Below are 22,998 nucleotides of genomic sequence, written 5' to 3'. Positions count from 1 at the left end.
TTTACATTTATAATGTCGTTTCTTTTAAGAGAATAAATGTGCAATTATATAATGGTGCAAGTTTTCAGAAATAAACATGGGCATATAAAAAATATAAAAAATTTATTAAAAATTGTTGATAAAAATTTATAACAACTATAACTTTAATTTTTTTAGACCCGAATGATTTTATCTTGTGAAATGATCACTTACCGCCCCTTCAGTCTTTCTTCTGAGGTTCGACCTCTGCAAGGTTGCGACAAGCTCGTTTTGCAACCTGGACACGACAGGACTGTTGGCCGTCTCGTCGACGGCTCCATTTCTGTCACGACACGATTGTTGCGGCAAGAATTCTAATCTGGATGGCTGCTTCGTCTCACCCTCGTACGCCCCTATCCTGACGGCTACTTTGCTACCGGTGAGGGATTTCGAGACTTGTGCACCGTCGGTCGTCGAGACCGATGAAAGCGAGGTCTTGGCGAGTTCCGCGACGGGACTTGTCGCGGCATCCTTGGGGACTTTGCTTCCGGTATGATGTGGACTTCCGTTGGAAGCCGGAAAGTATGTCGGCGGCGGCTTCGGTATTGTGTTAGGTGCTTCCTTCAATTTGAATGACTCGATGCTCTGCATCTCTACCGAGTCGTCACTGCCTCGATTTTTTGAAGGAAGCGGAAGTGGGGGAGGCGCCGGAGGAGGCATCGAAGAACCCACCGTCGTCGCCGTTGTTGCCGTCATTGTTGTCGAGGTTTCATTGAGCACTCTTTTTTCTTGTTCCTGAAAATATAATAGAACGCGATTTGAGTTGATATATTATTTGAATAAATTTATGAATCAGTCTAGAATTATATTTTAAAATTAATATTTGAAAAAATAAGATTAGAAATGAAAACATACATAAATTTTATGTGCACTGTATTAATGTGATAAATTATGAATTAAGAGTGATATTGTAGAACAGAATTTTTAATTTTAAAATATATTCTTAATGTGTCGAGATTATTAAAAATGTTTGGTGTGCATCGATAAATTGATTTTAGAAATACAAGCTAAAATTTTAAATCAAATCGCATATTAATATATTAAATGTAATTTATACATAATTACTAACGTTGTAAGGCGTGATTGTGACTAGCGCTTGTTTCTTTCTCATTGTATCAGTTATATTATTCGTCCTCGAGCTTTTTTTATCCATCCTAGCGAATTCTTTGAATGTGTTTTTAATTATATATATGTATAGTGCTAGATAAATAATTTAATATGTCATGTATTTCACTTTCCACTTTTTCTTTGTCAATTAATTGTCCACTCTTTTTCACATTTGCGTTTTTTTCTGATATACGATCATTATACTATCGTGCATTAAAATATATTATACCGAACACATAAAGTATTCCTGACGTATTTAATCTTCGATGTATACGTCCTGGTGATGTGTCTATATTCGAATAATTTTATTTGTGGCAGTTCCAATTGAATTTGGTTTCTAGACTATATTTAAAAAAACTTTTCCTTTAATCCTTTCAGTTCTCCCAAGGTAGAAAAGTCTCTTTTACGACGCGTTTGCGTCTCGATGAACATCCTCCGCTTTTCGTTAAACGGCGCGGCGTTTTGCGTGCGGCCTTATTTTTCTTCTAATTACGGTTGCACGGCGACCTCGAGGTTTGCGGTATTTCGTAGACTGCTGATCGCGCGACACGACGAGCGACTGAGAAAACACGCGGCGAGAGTAACGTGCGTTACGTCGTCTTACGTTGAGCTGCTCTTATGTAAGCCCCTATTATTTTGCACGTCTGCCGCAATTCGTAGGAACTGTTGAAGCGAAGGAAAAGAAAAAGAAAAATATGGCACACGAGACTCGCGTCGTGTTGCGTATCACGTTGCACTCCCGCGATATCGAATATATCCTATGTATTCGCGTACGATATAAAGTCGCAATCTGAAACGGCTACCGGTTGTAACGAATAAATCCGCAAACTCTTCGATAATGGCGATTAATGAACGATAAAATGTGACAACAACCCGCTAATCAGTCCCTGGCTTTTGTTATAGTCGTCGCTTGGTCGTCAAAGAAATGAAGAGGCAATAATTTATCTCGGCTTGATAAGGAGATTATTTTTAAAAAAATATACATATATTTTTTATCAAGATTTATTTCTTCATTTCTTTTAAATAAGAACGTATTTTCGTTACTGCGGAGTTTATAAATACATGACAGCCTACTTTTGATGATTCAAAGACACTTTTTTAATATCGACTCTCAACAATTATTAGCCATTAATTCGCGGTTGGTTTCAAAGGTTTCATGTTATCATCTTATCATCAGCATTATGATTATCATTATTATTATTAATGAAACTCTCACAGATACTTGTTCCAAGGTGATACGTCAAGAATAATGCGATGCGCACACACACACACACACTTGAATAATTAATAGCTAATTTGCTAATATATCGCTTCCGCAATTAAACTCCGTAATTATTAATTCACTCTCGTGTATGTACATTCTCACTATCACGCGGTAATGTAAGAATTGAAACAAAACGTCGTATATACGTGACTTTAAAAGTGCAAACTGCTCGCTATCTTTCGTCGTTTCAACAATACTACCGAGCGTCACGACCAATGTGTGCCTGCACAGGTATATAACAGGCAAAAATGTATGAGTGCGTCAGCATTACGCACACACACTACTATGTAATTTGTACGCCACGCTGACGATGACTATTCCGGGATCTTCATAATTTCGTGTTCTTATCTGTTTGCACCGGCATATCCTTGCTTATACGGTTGCGTAATTAAAAAATGCGCTACATTCGAGCCGCCTGTTAGCTATGCCTCGAAAAACTCATCACTCAGAAAAAAACGCTTTAAATAAAAAATTGTATTTTGACATATAATTAGACAAAAAAAAAAGTCAATTTTTCTCTGTCATATTATTCAACAATCACTACTTCCGTTTTATTAATTATTATTATGTAATCATCTTTTGTAAAAGTCATTGTAGTCGAGATTACAATGACTTTTACAAAAGATGATTGTATCATATAACAATGTAATTTTATATGAGTTGTATTTCTTCTGTTTATCAAAATTTCTTATATTGATTTTTTTAAATTAAAAATTTACATCGTTTTAACCTTGAATTTATTAATTTTCTGAATTAAAATTCTTTGCGTATTAACGATGAAATAAGAAATTTATCGATGTATTTAATGTATATATAGATTTGATCGTTTTTACAACTCGTGCAACAAGTTATATGTTGCTAATCGGTTTCAAAGATATCCTTATCACTGAACAGTATACTAGACTGGCGTCAGGTGAACTATTGTTATCGCATGAAAGTTAAAACATCATATATTTCGAATTCCGCGAGGCAAATTCGGAGAGTAAATTCGCGACTTTTATTTTTATAAAGTCTAAGAAAATTTTTCAAACTTTGCTTGCAACATATATCTTAAGATATTTTAAAATATTGACAGAAGATTTAGAAAAGTTTAAATTCTTTTCCTTTTTTATATACTGCGAAATTTACATACATATAATATTATTTATTATACAGAGTGTATAATAATAATCTTTAATATTTAATATGTAATATTATAATATTTAATAATATAATAAACAGTTTATTTGCCAGTTAGCTTTTCTTACCTTTTCAGGAATTTGATCCGAGGACTGCGCCTTTTGCTGAGCAGAGTTGAACATCTTTTGGTGTGCACGCTTAAATTCCTCCATCAACTGTAAAACGAGTAAGTATCAGTTTTATTACAGAGCATTTTTTATTTGATCATCTGGCGATAAAAGCCGGAATAAAAATTCGAGTAATTTAAGACCGAATATTTATATGCATTAAACGGATTTGAATGTATCGCGGTTGTCTTATATTTTCGTTATTAGTTTCACACCAGATTGCATAATTTTTTATGAATTTGCAAAAAGTATTTTGCTAGTCTGTTTGGTGTTTTTATCATATAAAATTTCAATTATATATAGAATTTGTGATTTTCATATAATGTCAAATGAATTTGACATTATAAATTTATTAACAAAAATTAATCTTAAATCATAAACAATACTTAATATACATGTATGTACAATTCATCATTGCAAGCAACTGACCTTATCGTGTGTCACTTTTTGCTCCTGTGACCTTAGAGGTTCAAGATTCTGAGGTTTGCGGATGTCCGAAGTTTTTTCCTTTGACGCTTCCGCTTTAGCGGCATTGTTCATCCTCTACAAAAAAAATTAATATGCGACGTGTGACAATGATAAATGACCAACGATAAGCGAAATGTGAATAATCAATCACAAGATAAATTGATAGTAAATATAATGTGATGCTTCATAGAACGTAATTTGAGACTTCCTAGATATTTTTAAGAACATATCTATTGTAGAAAAATTTTCAAGAAACATCTAATTTTGAGAAAAATATAAAATGGAAGATAATTTAAGTTCCAATTGGTAGCAAAAGATTAAATTATTTTACGACATGTTATACGTCAACAAAGCACTTTAACACATTGATAATGTTCATTATTTTTTATTGCGATAAATATGAAGAGAAATAACATAAAAGATATCATATAGATAAACAGCTTGAGCGCAATTATCAGTGCAAAACAATAACGGAGATTAAAAATTATAAGCAAATTAAGAAAAGATATGGACCATGGTTGATACGATACACGCGATAATGATAAACACATGTTAGAAATCAATTACAACAACGCAATCTTTGATCAAAGCTCGCTTTAGATTTATTCAAAATAATTTTTCAAATCCTTTCGATTGTCAACTTTTTCCTACTATTAGAATTATAATGATTTTAGCCATGTAAATTTTACATCTTTTAATCCGCGATTTCGCAAGTTTTGTTTATTTATTTTTCGTGGACTTATCATAAAATAAAAAAAAGTACTGAGAATACTTTTCTTTAACATCGTCACGATCTACCTACCTGCTGCGCTCGCCTCTGCAACTCCTGTGCGATGGCAGTGTTTAGATCAGTGCTGGCGATTGGCGACGTTCTGACGACATCTTTGCGTGGCGTCGTGTATGCGGTCGTCGAAGTCTCTGTTGTTTTGCTGGTCACGCTGCTGGATCCACCACCGGTCGCCGATCCGTAAGAAACGGTTGACGCCGGTTCACAGGACGAGGTGGATAGCGATGACGAGGTCGACGCGGAGTCTTTACTGCAGGACGACTCGAGGCTCGATTCAGTTTCCGTCGAGCCGGTGCTGCCCATCGACATAGTACTGCCCATTTGCATTCCCATAGCGTTCATCGGTTTCGTCTCTATAACGGTACATAATAATAACGGTGTTTGTCATGTACAAAACATTAGAAGAGCGGATTTTACTCAAAATTAAAAATTAAATTTTTATTGTGCATGTTAAATTACATATAAATATAAATGCGACTGTGTATTTATTAATCAAAAAAATGACGTCAAAAATATTTTAAAATAATCGTGGAAAGCGGAAATTTTTATATTTATTTATGTAAAGTAATCGCGTAGAAATATTTCAAGATCTGAACGTAGGATCATAGCGATGTTAGAGAATGCTCTTCAAGTTGGCGGTCGAGCGAATGCCGCGGCCAGTTATTATTCTAACGATGCTGCGGGAGAAGTCGTCAAACCTGCTGGCCATTTGTAAGGAAGCGGCGGCGGAGGTGCAGGTGGACAAACTGACTGATGCACCTCTACGGTCGTTATCGTCTTCCTCTCGGCCTCGCTCTGCCTCTGCACGAGTTGCAGGTCCGTCAATCGATTACCCATCGCTTGGCCGTTCTCCTGGCGCAAAAATTATTCACGATGCATTAACAGTCTTCGTTTCTCATTTAAATCGACCGATCGCATTTAACGGGTCAATAATAATAAAAAAAAAAAAAAACAACTCGATAAAGGAATAACGAAAATAGAAGCACGATGAAATTGACGGATGTGCAATTTTCCTTACTTTGGAGCCATGGTACATGGGCAAGTCATCAGCGGGTCCGTCATAAATCACGTCCTGCTGTTGTCTCGCGTTATCTCGCCGATAGGCCAACCGCCGATTGGCCTCGTCTCGCGGATTCGCGTCGAAATCGTGCACCTCGTAGTCGATCCTGGGCGCGACGGGATCGTAAAGCGGCTCGTTGTCGATGTCGTCCTCGTAATTGCCGCGCGAGTTGAAGTGATATTGGCCACCCGGTATAGGCCGATGGTTCTGGTTCGAGCTCTGATTAACACGAATCACGGTCGTGTTATTTGGTTTTCGCGACCATTCCGGCGCCTAGAAAGCGGTCAATTTAGATTCCAATGAAAGGACTCTTGTGTGCCTTTTTTATCTCATATTTTAATAATAAAATGAAGTTTGAACTTGCGAGCTCTGATGCGTGTAATAGAATGTAATTTAAACTCATTTTCTCCCATAATGAATAAGCTGTTTAATAATAAATGATTTTTGTAGACTTGGTTCTATTAACTAATTTTATTGATTCTAATCGTGTATGAAATAAGATATTCTAAACGCTTTTACCTGATCCACGTGTGCCCACTCCGAGGAGGAACTGCAGCTACTGGTCGACAGGGCGAGAGGACAGCATATCCTACAACGGCACCCGGAAATGAAGCGGGATTTATATACATGTATGTGTCTTTCGTGCTGACGCGCGCGATTATGCAAGTTATGAGTCCGATTTCTAAAGTACAAAATTTGCGAGAGGCGCATTTTTACGTGGCAAATATTCCCGGAGAATTGGACGAATGCTTACGTGGCGGCAAGGAATTTCAAGCCGTGACCGACTCTGTGATCGTTATCGAGTGTCCTATTAATGGACCGACTTTCTCTCAATGTAAATTCATTGATGGCATCCGATAACGGTCACGAGCGGCAAGATATGTAAATATCTATCTAGGTAGCGAAAGTATCATAGATAGTGTCAGACGCGGCTGCGATTTGCACGATTTAATAAAGATAAAACGATAAAAACAAATCAGCGAATAAGCGAGAAGAGAGTAAGGTTTTTTTAAAAATACGATATATCCTACTAATCCTGACATGCGTATTATATGCGCATTTTACGACTTGCTCGAAATCTCGTTAATTATTCGAAGGCTGCTAATTATGTTTGATTAATTTTTTTCTGCATGTGATTGAATATTAAATTGTCGCTCACCTGCCGTTTCGGTTGCAAGCGTCATCGCGCGGATATCGCTGCCTGCCGTCGTGATGATGATGCTGCGGCGAGGATGGCGCGTTATTTTGATGCTGAGACGGCGGGCTCGCGGCCACAACGCTAGACGTCTCGGAGTCGTAGCCGCTGGAGCCGCGCGTCCACAGCGGCTCGGGACAGTCGTAAAGGTGATTGGGAACCGCGGGTCGTTGCACCACGAGGTCGAGAATCGCCGAACTACGCATCACCTCGATAGCCCGCTCGAATGGCAGATCGGTAAGTCGTTGCCCGTTGCACCAGATTATTACGTCGCCGGCCTTCAAACCCGCCGCTCGCGCGGGTCCCCCTTCCCTCGTGCCCTAAACATTTATATTTTTTTTGTATTTTTAGGTCAATTGAATTCTCCTCCGAATTGCATTTATTATGCAAGTTTGACTCTGAAATGTCAAATTCCAAATATTTGAATATGAATAAATCTTATTTAATTAGTGTTACATTCAAATAATCTTGTGTTATTCTATTCAAATTTATTTTTATTTCAATATAAAATTTTTCTCTTCTTTAAGTTTATATCAATTAAATAGTGACAACAATATATATATATATTTTTTTTTTGTGATTGTTTGAATGTGAAATGGCCAGATTAAATGTTTCTAGAGTTTTAAAGTTTTGATCTTAATAAAACAAAAATAAATTTTTCAACAATAGAGCAAAAATCTGAAGATTGCCAGTTACTTTGATATGACATAACTGCGTCTAATTAGAATGCTACAAACCTGGACGGTGAGACCAGGTACGATGCCTCTGCAAACGCCGCAGCCCAGACGACCTTTCTCACCGACGAGAATTCGAATTCTGACTTCTGCATTCGGCATGTTGCCTAAACCAGTTTCGTTGTATTGGAGCTGCTGTTGCTGTTGCTGCACCATGTGCCAGGTAACCGGATCGTTCGGATTGCTTTACGAATCATAAATAATTTTTGTAAGAAGAGAATGCCGATCGAGTGAGACATGTACGGTTCGCGAAAGGTTTTAATTAAATTTTGATACTTACTCTTTAACGGGTATCATCCCCACGCCTGCAATATAAATCAAGAGCTATAAATTCCCGTTATCAGCTACGAGATAGAAATTATTTCACGAAGGCCGCGCGTATGCCTACATATTACTATATTATTAATTATTTTTCTTTTAAATCGCGAAGAGCTACGTAAAATTAGATTTATGTCCGTAAGTGCAATATTGTATCTCGCGACGTGGATAATTAAGATAGAGACGAGATAATTACTTCGAATTTTAAGAACCAAGACTTGCTGGTTCTTGGCCAGGAGCGCGACTTCTTGATGAACAGCATCCTCCACCGGATAACCGTTTACCCTTAAAATCTGATCGCCTACCTGAAAGTGAACCATTTAATTAACCGATATATTATACTCTCATGATTCCAATGTTAATTAGCGTTACAGTCGCATGATTATCATTAAATCTATTCTTGGTTAATGTATCTTGAAAAAATCGCAAATAAAGCGCAAAATATGTTAAAAGACATTTAAATTATTTTTATATGTATTTTTTGACAACAACAAATGGACAGTTATAATAGTGCTAAACCTAAATACCCTTAATCCATTTCTATGGGCTTCGCCACCAGGTTGGACATCACTGACGTAAAATCCGGCGGCGTATTCGCGTCCACCACGTAATGAGAATCCGAAACCAGCGTTACCGCGACGTCTCAAACGTACGTTCCTAGTCACGCCAATGACGGCCATCCTGCCGCCTCCTGCCGGATTCCCAGGACCTCCACCGGTCGATGATCCCGTGCCAGCATTTGACGCGCTGGAGGAGCCACCCGACCTGCCGATATCATAAAAAGAACGCGTATATAAATAATGTCATTCATGTAGCTCTGAGCAGAAAAAGTCAACGAGAATTTTATTTCTTTCAAGACCTTTTAATTAAATTCAAAACATATGTCCGAAAGAACTTTCAAAGCTATATTAAAATAATATCTTTTCTTTATTTTCATTCCAACTGGCCGTATGTTTCAGAGAAGTTCAGATATTTTTCGTTCCATGAATTTTATATGAAATATTTTATTCAAATATCATTCTCTTCGTCTTTCTTCGTCTGTACTCTCCCTACGGTGCTATTTTCTCGTCGGTGCGGTTATATCCGTCCGTGTCGCTGTGATATCGTCGCGGTCTTATTTTACCTCCGCGAGTAATTGTCTCGCAAAGATCCTCATTTTCCCCCCCTCGCTTCGACGAGCGAGTGAGCGAGCGAGCGACTCGGTACCTTTGTTCGGCGTACTTCGCCGACCTTTTTCCACCGCGCTGTAAAATTAATGACCACACCTGGCGCACCGCGCGCCGGCACGAGGAAGGAAGGCGAGCCGTCGAGAGGAAGCGGAGATAGTGGCAATCGAGGAACATCGGCGAGGTAGAGAAACTTTGCGAAGGAATTCCGCGCAGTCTCCAAGAAGAAAGAGGAAGACGGACCGAGAATGACTCGAAGGTGAAGCTGAGAGGGAGGGACACTTGGCTAATGATGCCGAGAATCCATCTTCCGTCAGACATTGAAAAGCCCGTTGTGTACAACACCGAGCGGCAAAGTGGATGCTGTAGGACACGGAGATGACACTAGGTAAATGACAGTCATTAGCGGGAGCGAGAATATGCTCCAGAATGACTTCGCCTTGCTATAAGCCCTGCTATAAGCCCTCTTGCGAGGGCTGTTCCTTCTTGTCACCTTTGGTGTATACTATATCTATACCGTTGTTTATTTTCTGCGAAAACTATTTTCTAGATTGAAAGAATGGAATTTCACTTTGTCGCGTCTTCTTCGGCGGAATATAAAGTTTTGGTGCGGGCGTGAACTTCGAGAGTAAACCCGTGAGAACTTTCGAGGAAATCGGGCAGATTACGTTCGGTGTCGTGGGATAATAACTATTTTATTCCGCGGCCACTGACATCAGTATTCTCGGAATGCGCATATTCAGTAATTACACAATAATAGCGTGGGATAACGCGATTATTTTAACGTGCTTAATCGTTGTCTCTTTTTATGTAATAGGATTTGGCGCCTCTCGACGACGACGACGACGGAACAGCTGCGCGCAACAGCCAAATTGCCATCTCGTGTCGCCGGAAGATCTATTATGCAATCGTCCACAAGAAAGAGAAAAGAGAAAAGGACAATGAATGCACGTGGCAGCGTGTTCCGCGACAATAAGCGCGTCCCTACGGGAAGACGTACCGTTACGGTTGTCGATATCACTATTTGACGATCGAGTCCCGAAAGTGTTACGACTAAGGTAAACGTCTCTCGCATACATCTCTCTTCAGCTAGATCTTTCGTGGTTCCTGGGTGACCCGCTTGTGTCACGACCGATTGCAATCGTCGTACGTCACATGCATATATTAACCTGACACTCGATATTCCGTTCACGAATTATGTTAATTCCCGGTCGAACCAAGACTACAACGTGTGAAAGAGTTAACGGAAGGAATTTCAACGATAAAATAGTAGGACGTATCAAAGAGAAGTATATCAAAGAAATTATTCTTTATTAAACAACATTTTTTGCATGAACGTACGTAATTGAATAAATATGATTGCTCGAGGAATTATCGGAAATAAAGATTTTGTTGAATATTTCTTTCTTGTTGTTCCCGGATATAAATTACGATGCTTCGGATTCCTCATATTTAATATTCAAATTCTGATCATGCACGTGTAAACGTAATAAGAGGACGTGTGAATCATTGAAATCCGTTCGCGTCTTATGTTAATCGTAACGAGTTTGGATTAACTCGAGAAAGCTAGCATATCCAAATACAAGAAATACATCTTGCATGTTCATATGAATGTGAGAAATGCGTTTTGTATGCTATTATCAGTTAGGAATATATTATTAAGTCATTCTTATATGCCGTTATCTCATAATTAACTCTATTTTTCTTTTCTTATCTCTCACCTAAAATTGTGCGCAATATTTTAATTATTATTATTATTCGCTTATGCATTATGATAATAGCGTAGTCACGAAGGATGCAAGGAACGTCCAGCTCGCCGACAATGCAGAGAAAGTTGATGCAAGCTTGCAAAGAACACGGAAAGGCACGCCCTAACGAATATTCTCGTCCTTTCAACTTTCATGCCTGTTTCTCTGATTCATTGTTCATGGCTTATTGTATTGCAGATGAGTAAATATCTTTTTATTCTTATTCTCTCTAAAAAACGTAATTAAAAGAAAGAAAAATTTTATTTTTTCCAATTTTTTTTATTTTTTCTTGTTCACATTTAATGAGTTTGAATTCTCTCAAAGACTAAAAAAATCTTTATATATTATATTTCCATAAAGTATGTATTTTTTTAATTTCTTTTATTAATATATATTTTTTAAAAATGAAAAATTTAATAATTATAAAATTTGTAAATTTTAAAAATTAATAAAGTTTTCATGGAATTTTTAGAAAACGTTTTAGTAATTACGAGAAACATAAGGAATTGTTTTAATTTTCGTAGTAGCATTTTTATGGTTTAACCTCAGGAATGCCAGAGTAAGATATACGTGTTGCCGCGAGTCCCATGGTGTCTAACTTTAGAACTGGTAGCAAGCAGTCGAACCAGAAGTTGACAAATTGTTACCAGGCGCATTTAAGTACCGCCGGCAATTCGCTTCTCGGTCTCCCGCAACCATATCAGTCGTCTCTTATGGTTAATCTCTTCACGAACAGATTATTATATGTACAGCACGACGAGATGTGTTCATTTTTATGTAACAGAATTGATAATAAATTATTCAGAAATGTCATGATAGTTTCTCTTCAAACGGGTTGTTTTTTAAAGTACTTCCTTCAACCAGTTTATGAATGAAAAAAACCAGTTTTGAAACGAGTTTGAGTTTCATAATATAACTAATATAACAAAAGATATTTTATATTCTCTCCGAGTGTCATTAAATTTGCTCCAAATTAAAAAAAAGACACCAGCGTTCTAATAAATATAAAAAATATATATAAATCTATATAGAAATAACTATTTTATTAAATAAAAAAGCATATTGATTTTTTCTTTGTCATTATACTATTATTTTCTCGAATAACTGCATTGTATATTTGATTTTATTTCATTCCAATTTTAGAATGATGTTTGTTACTGATTCTCTTCTAGAACTGTTCCAGTTGGCTCAGACTGTTATGAAAGCCATGCTTCGATGCTTTGCAACCGGAGCAACTATAGCCGCGATTGGAAGCGGAACACATGTTACGTACAAGTTACAAATTATATGTGTTCGCAAATATAAAATCTTTTCTCTGAGTCGTAGAATCGTTCCAGTTTTATGATATCGATTTTTACGAAATTTGTATCTACACGTCATTTATCCATGTAACGTGATGAAATGTAGTATATACTACAATATTGTACATTTCGTGATAATGCAAATTTCACGTGTCGCTCGTTACAATAGCGCTATCGAGGCGCTGCATCGCCATTTCCCAAGTAAAATTCATTTTCGTCACGGCCGAATTGCTAGCTTAACTGTGCATGGCCGGTGTCTGGAATGGCGTAAAGCCGCCCAGGGTAAGAAAGAGATACGGAAGAAATCGGGCGTGTTTCGCGTTTCTTCCCTTCACGCGCGACCGGCCACGTTCCACTCGATCCGGAGCATCCTCGTCTTTGATCTCGATCAATTTACTTGCGCGCTCTGGTCATTGATCCATGAGAGTTTTGCGGTTTCCGATCATCGACCCATGAGGGTCACGGATTCGTATGATGTCATACGTACATACATTCCGCGCGATCGTAGAGAAAACGGGATTTATTCGTGACAAGAAAAAAAAGATAACAACTCTTCATTTATATGATTAATGATCGATGAATTAATGATTTAGACGAAGCAGATAAAGTCAGAGTGAGAGAATTCGATAATCTTGTGCACATTTTTTCATTGTTTTCATTTGCTTTCGATACGATAGCGTGTACATAATTGAATTTTATTAAAAATTACTCATACACGCGTATAACGAAAATAATAATTTCTTATGATAGGATTAGAAAGCAAGAAAAGTGATGCTGATCGCGGCCGATCCGACATCCGTCGTCCATGATAAATCGTGCGGAATATCGATCATAGGGAAAGTCTCTGTCGTATCAGGAGGAAAAAAGGCGAATGGAACGGCTCGTTTCCGGGATTCTTTAGATGCGTTAACGATTTACGAGTCTCGTTACAAGTTTCTTTTCTTCATTCGTCGGCTGATGAGTGAGAAGAGAGAAAGACAGAAGAGAGATGGCGGACGTCGCGGAGAAAAAAAACGCACGAAGCTTATTGCCGTGTTTGCGGTGAACGGTAACGGTGATCATCTCCTGGCAGTAAAGTTTCGAACCGCGTCTCTCTATTCTCAGCTCGTCTCGGTATCCGGCCAGCTGGACTTTAATGTCGATAAAATGGTAAATAATTTTTTTATTGCGGTTAACGGGAACATTTGCGCGAACTACGCGAAAAGCAATAATTTTTGCGAGCTCACCCTTGACATCCCTATTTTTTTCGCATTACTTTAAAATCAAATGCATTCTCAAAGAAGGTTCTCCATCGACGCGATTTATGCTTGCCTTTTAATAGCACTGGTGTAATGCATACGCGTTATGTCTCATCCTTATGTAAAATCCTTTTTACATCTCTATTACATTACAATGAAAATATAAAAATTAATAATTTTATAAATAGATACATAGGATGTCCTAAAGAAGAAAATGCCCACGCAGTATTATTTCTTATAATCGACTTTAGTTTAATGAGAATACTCATGCTGCAAGTGCATTTAATTTACGGCTATTTCATCAATCAAAGAAGATTGGAAAATACTGGACTGCGCGAACGAAAGATTTATTATGGAATCGCTTGCTATCAGATAGAATTGCGATGATTTTTGCCGAGCTACTTGTGGGTAATTGCATAATGTTATACCTTATTAAGACCAAGCTTAGACCGTTCCGCGAAGAAGCATGTGGGTTACACAACGGATATTTGATTCCGCGATGTTCCATTCGTTCATCATGTAAGTCCGTTTATCTAAAGCAAATCACAGTTTCTATTAAGTCTGTGTTCTTAACAATTAAAGTAGCACTTAGCACGGTAACGCGACACGCTCGTCTTTTCCAGGACTTTCTTACCGTTTTGTCTGGGAGAATGCAGGACGATGCGAAGAATCTTTTTATGTATCGAGAAAATTCACAGTAAAGTAAGTAGAAGTGGGTCAGGTAAACAAAAAAGATATAGCGATCTTGGCGGCCGCAAACGATACATTGATACACTTGTTAGTATACTAATTAACTTGTAACCCGCCGCGAAATAAATATTTGTGATAAATGATTCATCCTTGTAATTTCCATCAACAATTTGCCTCGTGTATAATCCTAGGTGTTTTGATTTTATTTTCTCGACGCGAAGTGTGTCGCAATTATTTCTACGGATCTCATCGATATATAGAGTGTCTCGTAATTAATGTACAATATTTTATAATAGCGTATATTATGAAGATTAATTAAATTTAAAAATTTATATTATATCATGAAAATTATTATATAAAAAAAATCCTCTAATATAATTATCCATATAAAAAATATCAAAGTCACAATAATTTTCAATCATAATGATTTTGGTCACTAAATATTGCGTAAAATTCACATGTTTAAACTCATAACTTATAACTATATCTGTATTATATATTATTATTAATTTACACAATAGAAGAAATATTTTAAAAAATTACTAAGGCTCTATATGTCTAAAACACAATTTGAAATTTCAACGGACTATTTAGAGCCAGACGCAGATAGTAATGAGTTCCATAGAAAATTATTCATGCCCCATGTATATTAAACAGTTTTATAGAAAAATAATTTTCCGCATCTGGCTCTGAATAGCTCGTTGAAATTTCAGAGAAGTAACATTGATTTTTGTCAGCTAATTTTATTTCTTTTTTTTTTACATAGATATTATTAATCAATTGACAAATTAATTAACAATGAATTTTAATTGTTATACATAAAAGTTATTTAATTTTTTCAATAAAAATTTAAATGTTTTATTATGATTAGAAAATATCAATTGCAATGATATTATTTAGATATTTAAATTTATCTTTGTTTTCACATATTAAAAACGTATATTTAAATATGTAAGTCTCAATTTCTTATTATTATTATATATATATATATATCTCCTTTTCCAAATAATTGTTACATTACTTTATCTCTCTCGGAAAATTTTTCTGTTTGCAAACCTTGTATATATTCAAAAAAGTATAATATAATTAAAAATATAATATAATAAAAATATAATATAATATATTCCAAAACGCATGTACGATCGAGTAGAATTAATCATTATATTAAACACTAACGAATTCGTAGAAGTGTAAAATATATTATAATAGTTTCGTTAAAAATAATGTAAAATGCTAAAACCCGAATATTCGACAAATATTTATGTATTTTATTGTGACGAGTGAGGATTGGTATGCCGCGCAATTCTTCTGTGACCTACGAAGTACGGCGCTATTTACATTACACATGGTTACCTTGTCATTCGCGCGACGAGCGTCGAGCCGTCACGCAGCCGCGCGTGACGCTCCGTATATCGTCCCGTTATTATCTCTCGAAACACGACAATTCTCTATGAACTATTCGCGTTTATGTCGGACTATACGATTAATTACGTTTCACAATTAACGATTCCTAAGCGTATCGAGCATCTATCTATCGAAGCAGGTATTTCGTACAATTTATTTAAAATAAAGTTGAAATCGGGTCGTGGAAGATAAAATTTATAAACTCCAATCATGTTTTATTATGATATTTAGGGCGACAGTTATCGCTGTGATGCTTAGATTCGTTCATTATTACTGGATTGAGAGCGCGAATAATGTATGAACTCCTACGAATCGAGTACTACGTATATTTCACAAAATGTATATAGACGTTCGAAATATATTACGCGTTTAATATTGAATTTCGATTTTATCTTCTTTGAACGGTTTTAATTAGCTATTATTTCAATTTAATTAATTGCGTCGTATCAGAATAAAGTTGTCGATACGCCACTTTCGGTCATTAATAAGAACGAAGAGACGAATCGGTTACGAGTCGAGTGGCGTCGCGACGTATTTAATTAATAAGTAACACTCTCATTTATTAATGTCATAACTGTCTTTCACTTTGTCAACTGCGTAGCATTAACTCGATGTTTGTAACTACGTCATTTAGTCAAACGAATATTTTGTGAAATTTATTGATTGAAATCTATGGCGCGAGTAATCAGGAAAGCAACACATAATCTTATTTTCGATGGTTATGGATATTCATCTTAAGTTTTAACTCATATTTATATATTCGTTTACGTGAGATAATAATCGTGTATTTATTCGCTATCAACGGGTGTAATATCGTTGTAAGGCTAGTGATTTTCAAATTTCTCCGAGATGTATCAGGTTACTGTAATACAGTGCAGGTGTCTCTTGTACCTGTGCATTCGTTTACGTTCTCTCGTGATTTTCTTCCGTCGCAATCAAGTGTACGTCACATGTGATTAACGTCGAAAGTGCTGCACAAAGTGCCGCACGATTGTAACATTCTGGTGATTAGTGCGCGCGTGATTATAATAAACTGGTGTTTTCGCAAGTAAATTCAAGTGCCAAAGGAACAACAAGGGACGGAGAAAAAAAGAGAGGAGAAAGAGGCCTGGGGCGGCATCGAGCAACGGCGGAACAACTATATGGTGAATAATTTATATATTTATTTATTATTCTTTATTTAAGTTTAATTATTTATTTCTATATCAGCATGACACATTTTTGTACATTACTTTATATATACAGCGGAGAGAATTCGAAATAATTAATATTTCAAAAATTAATTAGTTTTTTAAACAAATGTTTAATTAAAAATTTACATTATTTTCATCAACATTATTTTAGATATAAACTTTTTTCTAAAATTTAATAAATAAAAATTTAATTTTTCTAAATAATTTAAATAATAATTATTCTTATAAATATAAAAATGTTTTATATAAATATATTATATATAATTTTGATGTATTTATATTTTACAGCTCAACACAGTTTACAATTCCGCCGCTGCGCAACGTATCGGTGAGTCACATAAATTTTATTTTAATTTTGGGTAATAATTCTGTAATAATCATGCATGAAATATATATGTATATCGCGAATGAGATTATATACGTCGTGAAAAAAAAGATATACTATGACGTTCATTTCTTGTTTATACAATTATTAACTTATTTTATTACGCGATTCAAAAGCGGTTTGCATCGTCCGTTTGTATTTTACGTATATTCCTCTGATCGAGAATATCGCGTGTATATCAGGAATACGCACACATACATACATATATATATATATATATATATATATATGCGCAATCGAATACATGTCATTGACTTTGTAACTTTTCGACTTACGAAATGGGGGATTCACTTTCACACGATGGAAAGCGGCGGGGAATCGCGGTAGATCGTATCTGCGGATCAATTTATACCGCGAGCCCTATCGCGGATAATTAAAATCTTCTGGTTATCTCGATCGTTATATCTGAACGACGTTACACAGGCGTTCTATACTCCCATAATTTCCAGATTTTTATCGAGCCGCGAGCGCCATAAATCGCGGATGCTCATAATGATAGTTTCAAACTATAGCGAGTAAGAGCGAATCTCATCGTAAACTCTTGAAAATAAGTCAAAGGGTAAGCTTCGCTGGATAATAAGCTTCGGTAAATTTCTATGAGATATTTTTACTGTCGCTTTAGGAAAAAAATTGCTGCTTATATCTATATGTTGGAACTAAGTTAGATTTCATTAAATATAATATATCTTATGGTTCAAATAAACACGATACAAAAAGACGATTCAAATTGAAAATGAACCTAACAAGTTTATCGACCTCCAAAGGTATTTGTGTTCGTACTCATTTGTATTCCGGCAGTAGACATATGGGTACGTAAAAAGCACGTGGGTATTTCGAAGAGATCGATGTGTGTCAGCAGGTCAGCGACACCCATCAGCGGCAATGATATCTCTTCGACTTATGTAGCTGCTATAGCTACCGAGCGCAAAACAACTATCATTTGACAAACCATTAATTATCCAATATAAGACTGTTGACTTTATGACGAAGAAAATTCTCGTGTCTTTTTCGCTTTCTTACTTGAAATTTAATTAGCTTCCTTTGTAGAAATTTAATTATTTTTACAATTAAACATAAATAGTTTTCTCTATATTAAACTATCAAAATTATAAATATTAACACTTATAAATTAATAAAGAAATTTTTGAACTTTTTTGTACTGGATACATTTTTACTTGAATAAAAATATACACATTCTGTTTGAATATATTTAAAAATAAATTTGCTATACGCGTCTCATGATTTTTTTCCGAGAATTATTTGTCACGACGATATATTACGACAAGTATTGCACCATTTTTCGCGACCTAGTGAAGGATTAATATAATATTGCTTTCGCGCGATGCATCTCTCTCTCTCTCTCTCCCTCGTGGTTTCGTTCAACATATGGTATATAGTGGCGACGGACACATGTCACTTAAATTAACATGCAATTTTGCGACTTAATTGTATGGTTCGGCATTAAAAAGAGAACATCTGTTATGTCGTGAACAACCACCAACGCTCCTTTCAACCGCTGGCGATTTCAACATACTTTTTCGTATTCAATGTTCACCTGCAAAACGAATTAATACATGACCGAGAACCGTCTTCCTGAATATAATTGAACCGCTCGTTGAATAATCGTGCGATTCTTCCGATTCCAGGAGCACGCATTTGATTTCTTAGAGGCGCGCGCACAGAAACTGTCTAATTACTGTTTGAAATTGACTCGAAAGTAAAACCGTGCCGGGTGAGCGCAGAACACGTTCGAATACAATGGCATTATTACGCGTATAATTATTTTATCTCAATTTTTCCACGTGTAAGCATAAGCGCGATTGCTCCCGTTTCTCTTGTGCTAATTGCCGTCCTTTTGTAGCCTGCAACCGACTTCGGCACGATCCGTTGCAAGCATATTATAGGCGAGCATTCCGTTAAATTGCGAACCGCGAAGACTAAAATCAGATTGCAAGACTCTCGCGAGACGATAATGACAGCCGGATTTTGAAATGCAAAATATTATGCATTATATTATGTCAAGCATTCAAGGCTAAATACTAAGATAGTTCCCCTTTTGTTCCATATCAATTTCAACATAATTTTTATTAGTCTCCTGATTTCCATATTTGAGTAAAACTCAATAATTAGTATCTGCAAAAATAAAGTAAAGCACTACTTTATAATATCTGAACTTAATTATATTTATATATTGTATATATAATATACTTTTTTAATTTAAAAAAAAATCATATATATATATATTGATTTATATTAATAATTTGACAATTATTGTTATTAATAATTTATGCTTGCAATCGAAGGCAAACGAGTGCATAGCCCAGTCAAGAAGCTTTCTAACGTCCTTTTAACCGCATTGGTCGAACACAATATTGTTCAGCGAAACTATCGCTCGATTATATCAATCCTATCGAAGGTTTTCACTCGCAAAGATGTTTTTGCGAGTGAAAGTCGAAAATTCGCAAGGAGAATAAGACACGCTTGATTAAACGCCAAATTGCACTCTACGCGACACTGTCGCCAAAGGCGGCATACCTGCTGTGAGAAGATAAAGTAATGCTAATTTGCAACCCATTGCATTACTCTTGTTAGCTAATCGGTTAATTATTTCCTTCGGGGCAAAATATTGTAATAAACCGTGAACAATATTACTCAGCATATTATTTAGAAAAGCATTATAATATATAAACTGAGTATTTAATATTAGTTACAATTCAACAATAATTTTGATCACACAAAGTCAGAATAGAATCTTGCTAATATTTTCTTTAAAAAAACCAGATTTTATATTGCATAAGAGCGTGTACTCAAGTCCAATTAAAACCATAATATCCTTAGTTAATCAAACATTGTAACTGAGAAGAAATCAAGATCCCAAAGGGTTAATCAACGTTGCACAATTAACGGAAGCTTGAATTATCCTTTGTAATAGCCGACATACCTTAACATTACCGCCTATGTTTCCATTGCGCATATAAGGAAAGGAAAGTTTTCAGGCGTCAATTCGTTAATCCGTGTCCCTCGAGCGGCAGGTAAAACATACGTGTATAAGACTTTGAATGATACATAAGCGTGGGTTTATGAACTCGTGACGTTACATAACACAGCATCTTATGGGTATGCCAATATCTATTTACTCCACAGTTGAGTATATGTTATACGTTGTACAATCGTTCGCAAGTATTCGATTCAACATCAGATTCTCGATCTATTTTCAAGATCAATGGCTCCATTCCATTTGACTCTTCTCAGGTCTCTGAGATATATATACATTGGTCTCTCATTTTAATTATATTTTTCATAATTGAAAATTAATACTTTTATGTAAGAATTTTTTTTAACATCCGAAAGGATTTCAGTGCAGAAATAATTAGTCAGTATATGTAACTATTTCATCGAAATTTAAATTGCAACATCCATAATTTTTTTTACTAATTGTAAGATAAAAATAACTTGAAATGCCATCGACTTTAAAGACAATTAAAAATCTTATTTATAAATGTTGGATTATTGGATGTGGACTATTACAGTTTTCTTTGCGTCAACTTTTTTCAATAAATGAATATACATGTTATCAAATTTACATATAAAATCACTTGTCATAAAAATAGATTGAACGTGACACTTTAATCGTATCGCGCGGAAGCAGTAGCACCTACAAAGACACGCGCGACACGCGATCCGCACCTGCTTTCATGAGAAAAGAGAACACGCGGTTATTTGCAAGTCGCCGTCTATCATAATCGAGTATTCGAGAGGTGCGAGTTGACCTTTTAGCGGTGCGCTGATTACTTCGAAAACATTGCACTTTGCTTTTGTAAATTCAACGGATCATACAACTCTTAGATCGCCGACACCGTTTCTTACTTTGACGGTTATAGACTTTTCGCACGAATCGAGTACATATAAGCGCGCTGACTTTAATGTTTTATTCGCGTGAGTGTGATACGTAAACATGCGTATGTAATGGAGTATTTCAACATAAATTAAGATGAGAGATCCGTGACTTCTTTGATATTTCAAATAAAGTTTCGAGTCGATCTTTCCCGCAGTAAAGATTTTTTAAAGAAACGTCAATTATCGATATTGAAGCTTGAGATTAAATCAGTGTTAGAGATAATTTGTATTTAGACGAATAATTGAAGGTTTCGTGATATTTTCGAATAGCATGTTTTAATTTGCGAAATCCACGTATCCCATTTGAATCACCAATAACGATAAAATTATTGATATTCTTTTTATTATGATTTTTATTCTAGATCAATAGCCAAGAGTTTTCTTGGACTTTGTCCAAAAGTTGGTATAGGTAGTAGGATTACGGTCAGCTAGAGGAAGGTCCGGTAGAGTTAAGGGTTAAGGGTTAATCGAGCTTTCACTGACAGGTAACTTGCCACGGTTGTAAACTCGTAATAATTGACTCTTCGCTGCGAATCCCATTTAACTTGGTCGCCGGACTAACCCGATCAACGACACACGAGGCTCAAACGGTGATGTGTGTGTGTGTGTGTGTGTGTGTGTGTGTGTGTGTGTGTGTGTGTGTGTGTGTGTGTGTGTGTGTGTATGTGTGTTGTTGCATCTTACGAGATAACGACGTTTCTATTCCGCTAATGCTGTTGCGCCGCGTGCGAGTTGCGATTTTTCAATGACCTTTCCCATAGCATACTTGCGCATGCTGTGGTATTTGTTCAACGAGCGGATAAATAATCGTAGATACGCGCCTATCGGCTATATAGTGGTGGTGCCCGCTTGCGTGTTGCACTTCTACAGGATGCTCCATAACCCGCGATTTTAATCTAAACAGATTTTAAATTCTCTTATATAAATTTGATTTTTTCTTATTATACGAAAATTTGGAAGCAATTAATAAAAAAGCAAACTGAACTTTGAGCAGTCAAATCAGAATCTGACAGACGAATCTGTCACTTGTCGCGTGTAATCTATTCTTTAATAGCAATTTAATGCCAAAAATTAAATAATTTTTTTTATAAGAAAAAAATAAGAATAAATTTAACGGTGTCACTTTCGAGTTTGAGACATCCTGTATACATCGAATGCAAAAGTATCGAAGGCTGGGAAGAAAAGAGGGATGAGATTGTGTGTTTCTCTACGAGGCTGGGTTAGATGCGACGTAACCGGCATCGCAATCCCTAATTATGCAATGTTCCGCTTCTTTTTCTTTCAATGAGGAATCTCTCGCTTCGCTCGGCGTGAATTTTCTCACGCACCTGAAGTTCCGAATGCCGCGACTATCGCAGCATTTCTAGACACGCGAGCGCTATTTAGACGCAGTTGCACGAGCCGCATAAACGATTCGACCTGGAAGTACTTCCGATCGTTATCTAATCTCAAAAGTAGCAGAATTGAATAATCGAAAAATTAAAAAATGAAAAAAGAAATATAACAATATTAGGACTTAAAATATGCAAGATCGGCAATTTAATTAATAAAGATAATTTTTCGCACTTGATCATGTTGAACAATAATGTGATGTTTTTCATATTTATTGTTAGACTTGACACGTGTACATACAAGATCGTTTAAAGTACTTTTTCGTTCCTTCGCGAATAAATCAAGCCATCTTTCAAAGAAAAATGTTGAATAGCTAAATTGATTTGCTCGACAAATTCACATCGTGC

At 36.0% G+C, this 22,998-nt stretch overlaps 2 protein-coding genes across 4 annotated transcripts in view; one reads left to right on the top strand and one right to left on the bottom strand.

Moving 5' to 3' along the window:
• LOC140665010 (uncharacterized) overlaps window positions 1-22,998 on the bottom strand; it is a 33,802-nt gene that overhangs the window by 535 nt on the left and 10,269 nt on the right. Inside the window, exons 2-13 of one of the 2 annotated variants that reach the window (XM_072890664.1) lie at window positions 8,765-9,002; window positions 8,434-8,542; window positions 8,200-8,224; window positions 7,923-8,103; window positions 7,150-7,505; window positions 6,510-6,579; window positions 5,949-6,209; window positions 5,629-5,782; window positions 4,946-5,283; window positions 4,105-4,218; window positions 3,637-3,723; window positions 193-753 (exon numbers count right to left, since the gene is read on the bottom strand). In XM_072890664.1, the coding sequence (XP_072746765.1) occupies window positions 193-753; window positions 3,637-3,723; window positions 4,105-4,218; window positions 4,946-5,283; window positions 5,629-5,782; window positions 5,949-6,209; window positions 6,510-6,579; window positions 7,150-7,505; window positions 7,923-8,103; window positions 8,200-8,224; window positions 8,434-8,542; window positions 8,765-9,002 (2,494 nt within the window). Of the gene's footprint in view, window positions 1-192; window positions 754-3,636; window positions 3,724-4,104; window positions 4,219-4,945; window positions 5,284-5,628; window positions 5,783-5,948; window positions 6,264-6,509; window positions 6,580-7,149; window positions 7,506-7,922; window positions 8,104-8,199; window positions 8,225-8,433; window positions 8,543-8,764; window positions 9,003-22,998 lie in introns of both variants that reach the window. The other variant, XM_072890663.1, reaches the window with a different exon arrangement.
• The window catches only part of LOC140665005 (cell adhesion molecule Dscam2), a 120,633-nt gene continuing 113,374 nt past the window's right edge, over window positions 15,740-22,998 (top strand). Inside the window, exons 1-2 of one of the 2 annotated variants that reach the window (XM_072890642.1) lie at window positions 15,740-16,929; window positions 17,266-17,305. In XM_072890642.1, coding sequence (XP_072746743.1) covers window positions 16,927-16,929; window positions 17,266-17,305 — 43 coding nt within the window. In that variant the 5' untranslated portion in view covers window positions 15,740-16,926. The remainder of the gene's footprint in view (window positions 16,930-17,265; window positions 17,306-22,998) is intronic. The other variant, XM_072890643.1, reaches the window with a different exon arrangement.

The sequence above is a fragment of the Anoplolepis gracilipes genome, chromosome 4 (genome assembly GCF_047496725.1).
Source record: "Anoplolepis gracilipes chromosome 4, ASM4749672v1, whole genome shotgun sequence".
NCBI lineage: Eukaryota > Metazoa > Arthropoda > Insecta > Hymenoptera > Formicidae > Anoplolepis > Anoplolepis gracilipes.
The sequence above is the reverse complement of the archived record's forward strand: the minus strand, read 5'-3'. Positions and strand labels throughout refer to the sequence as shown.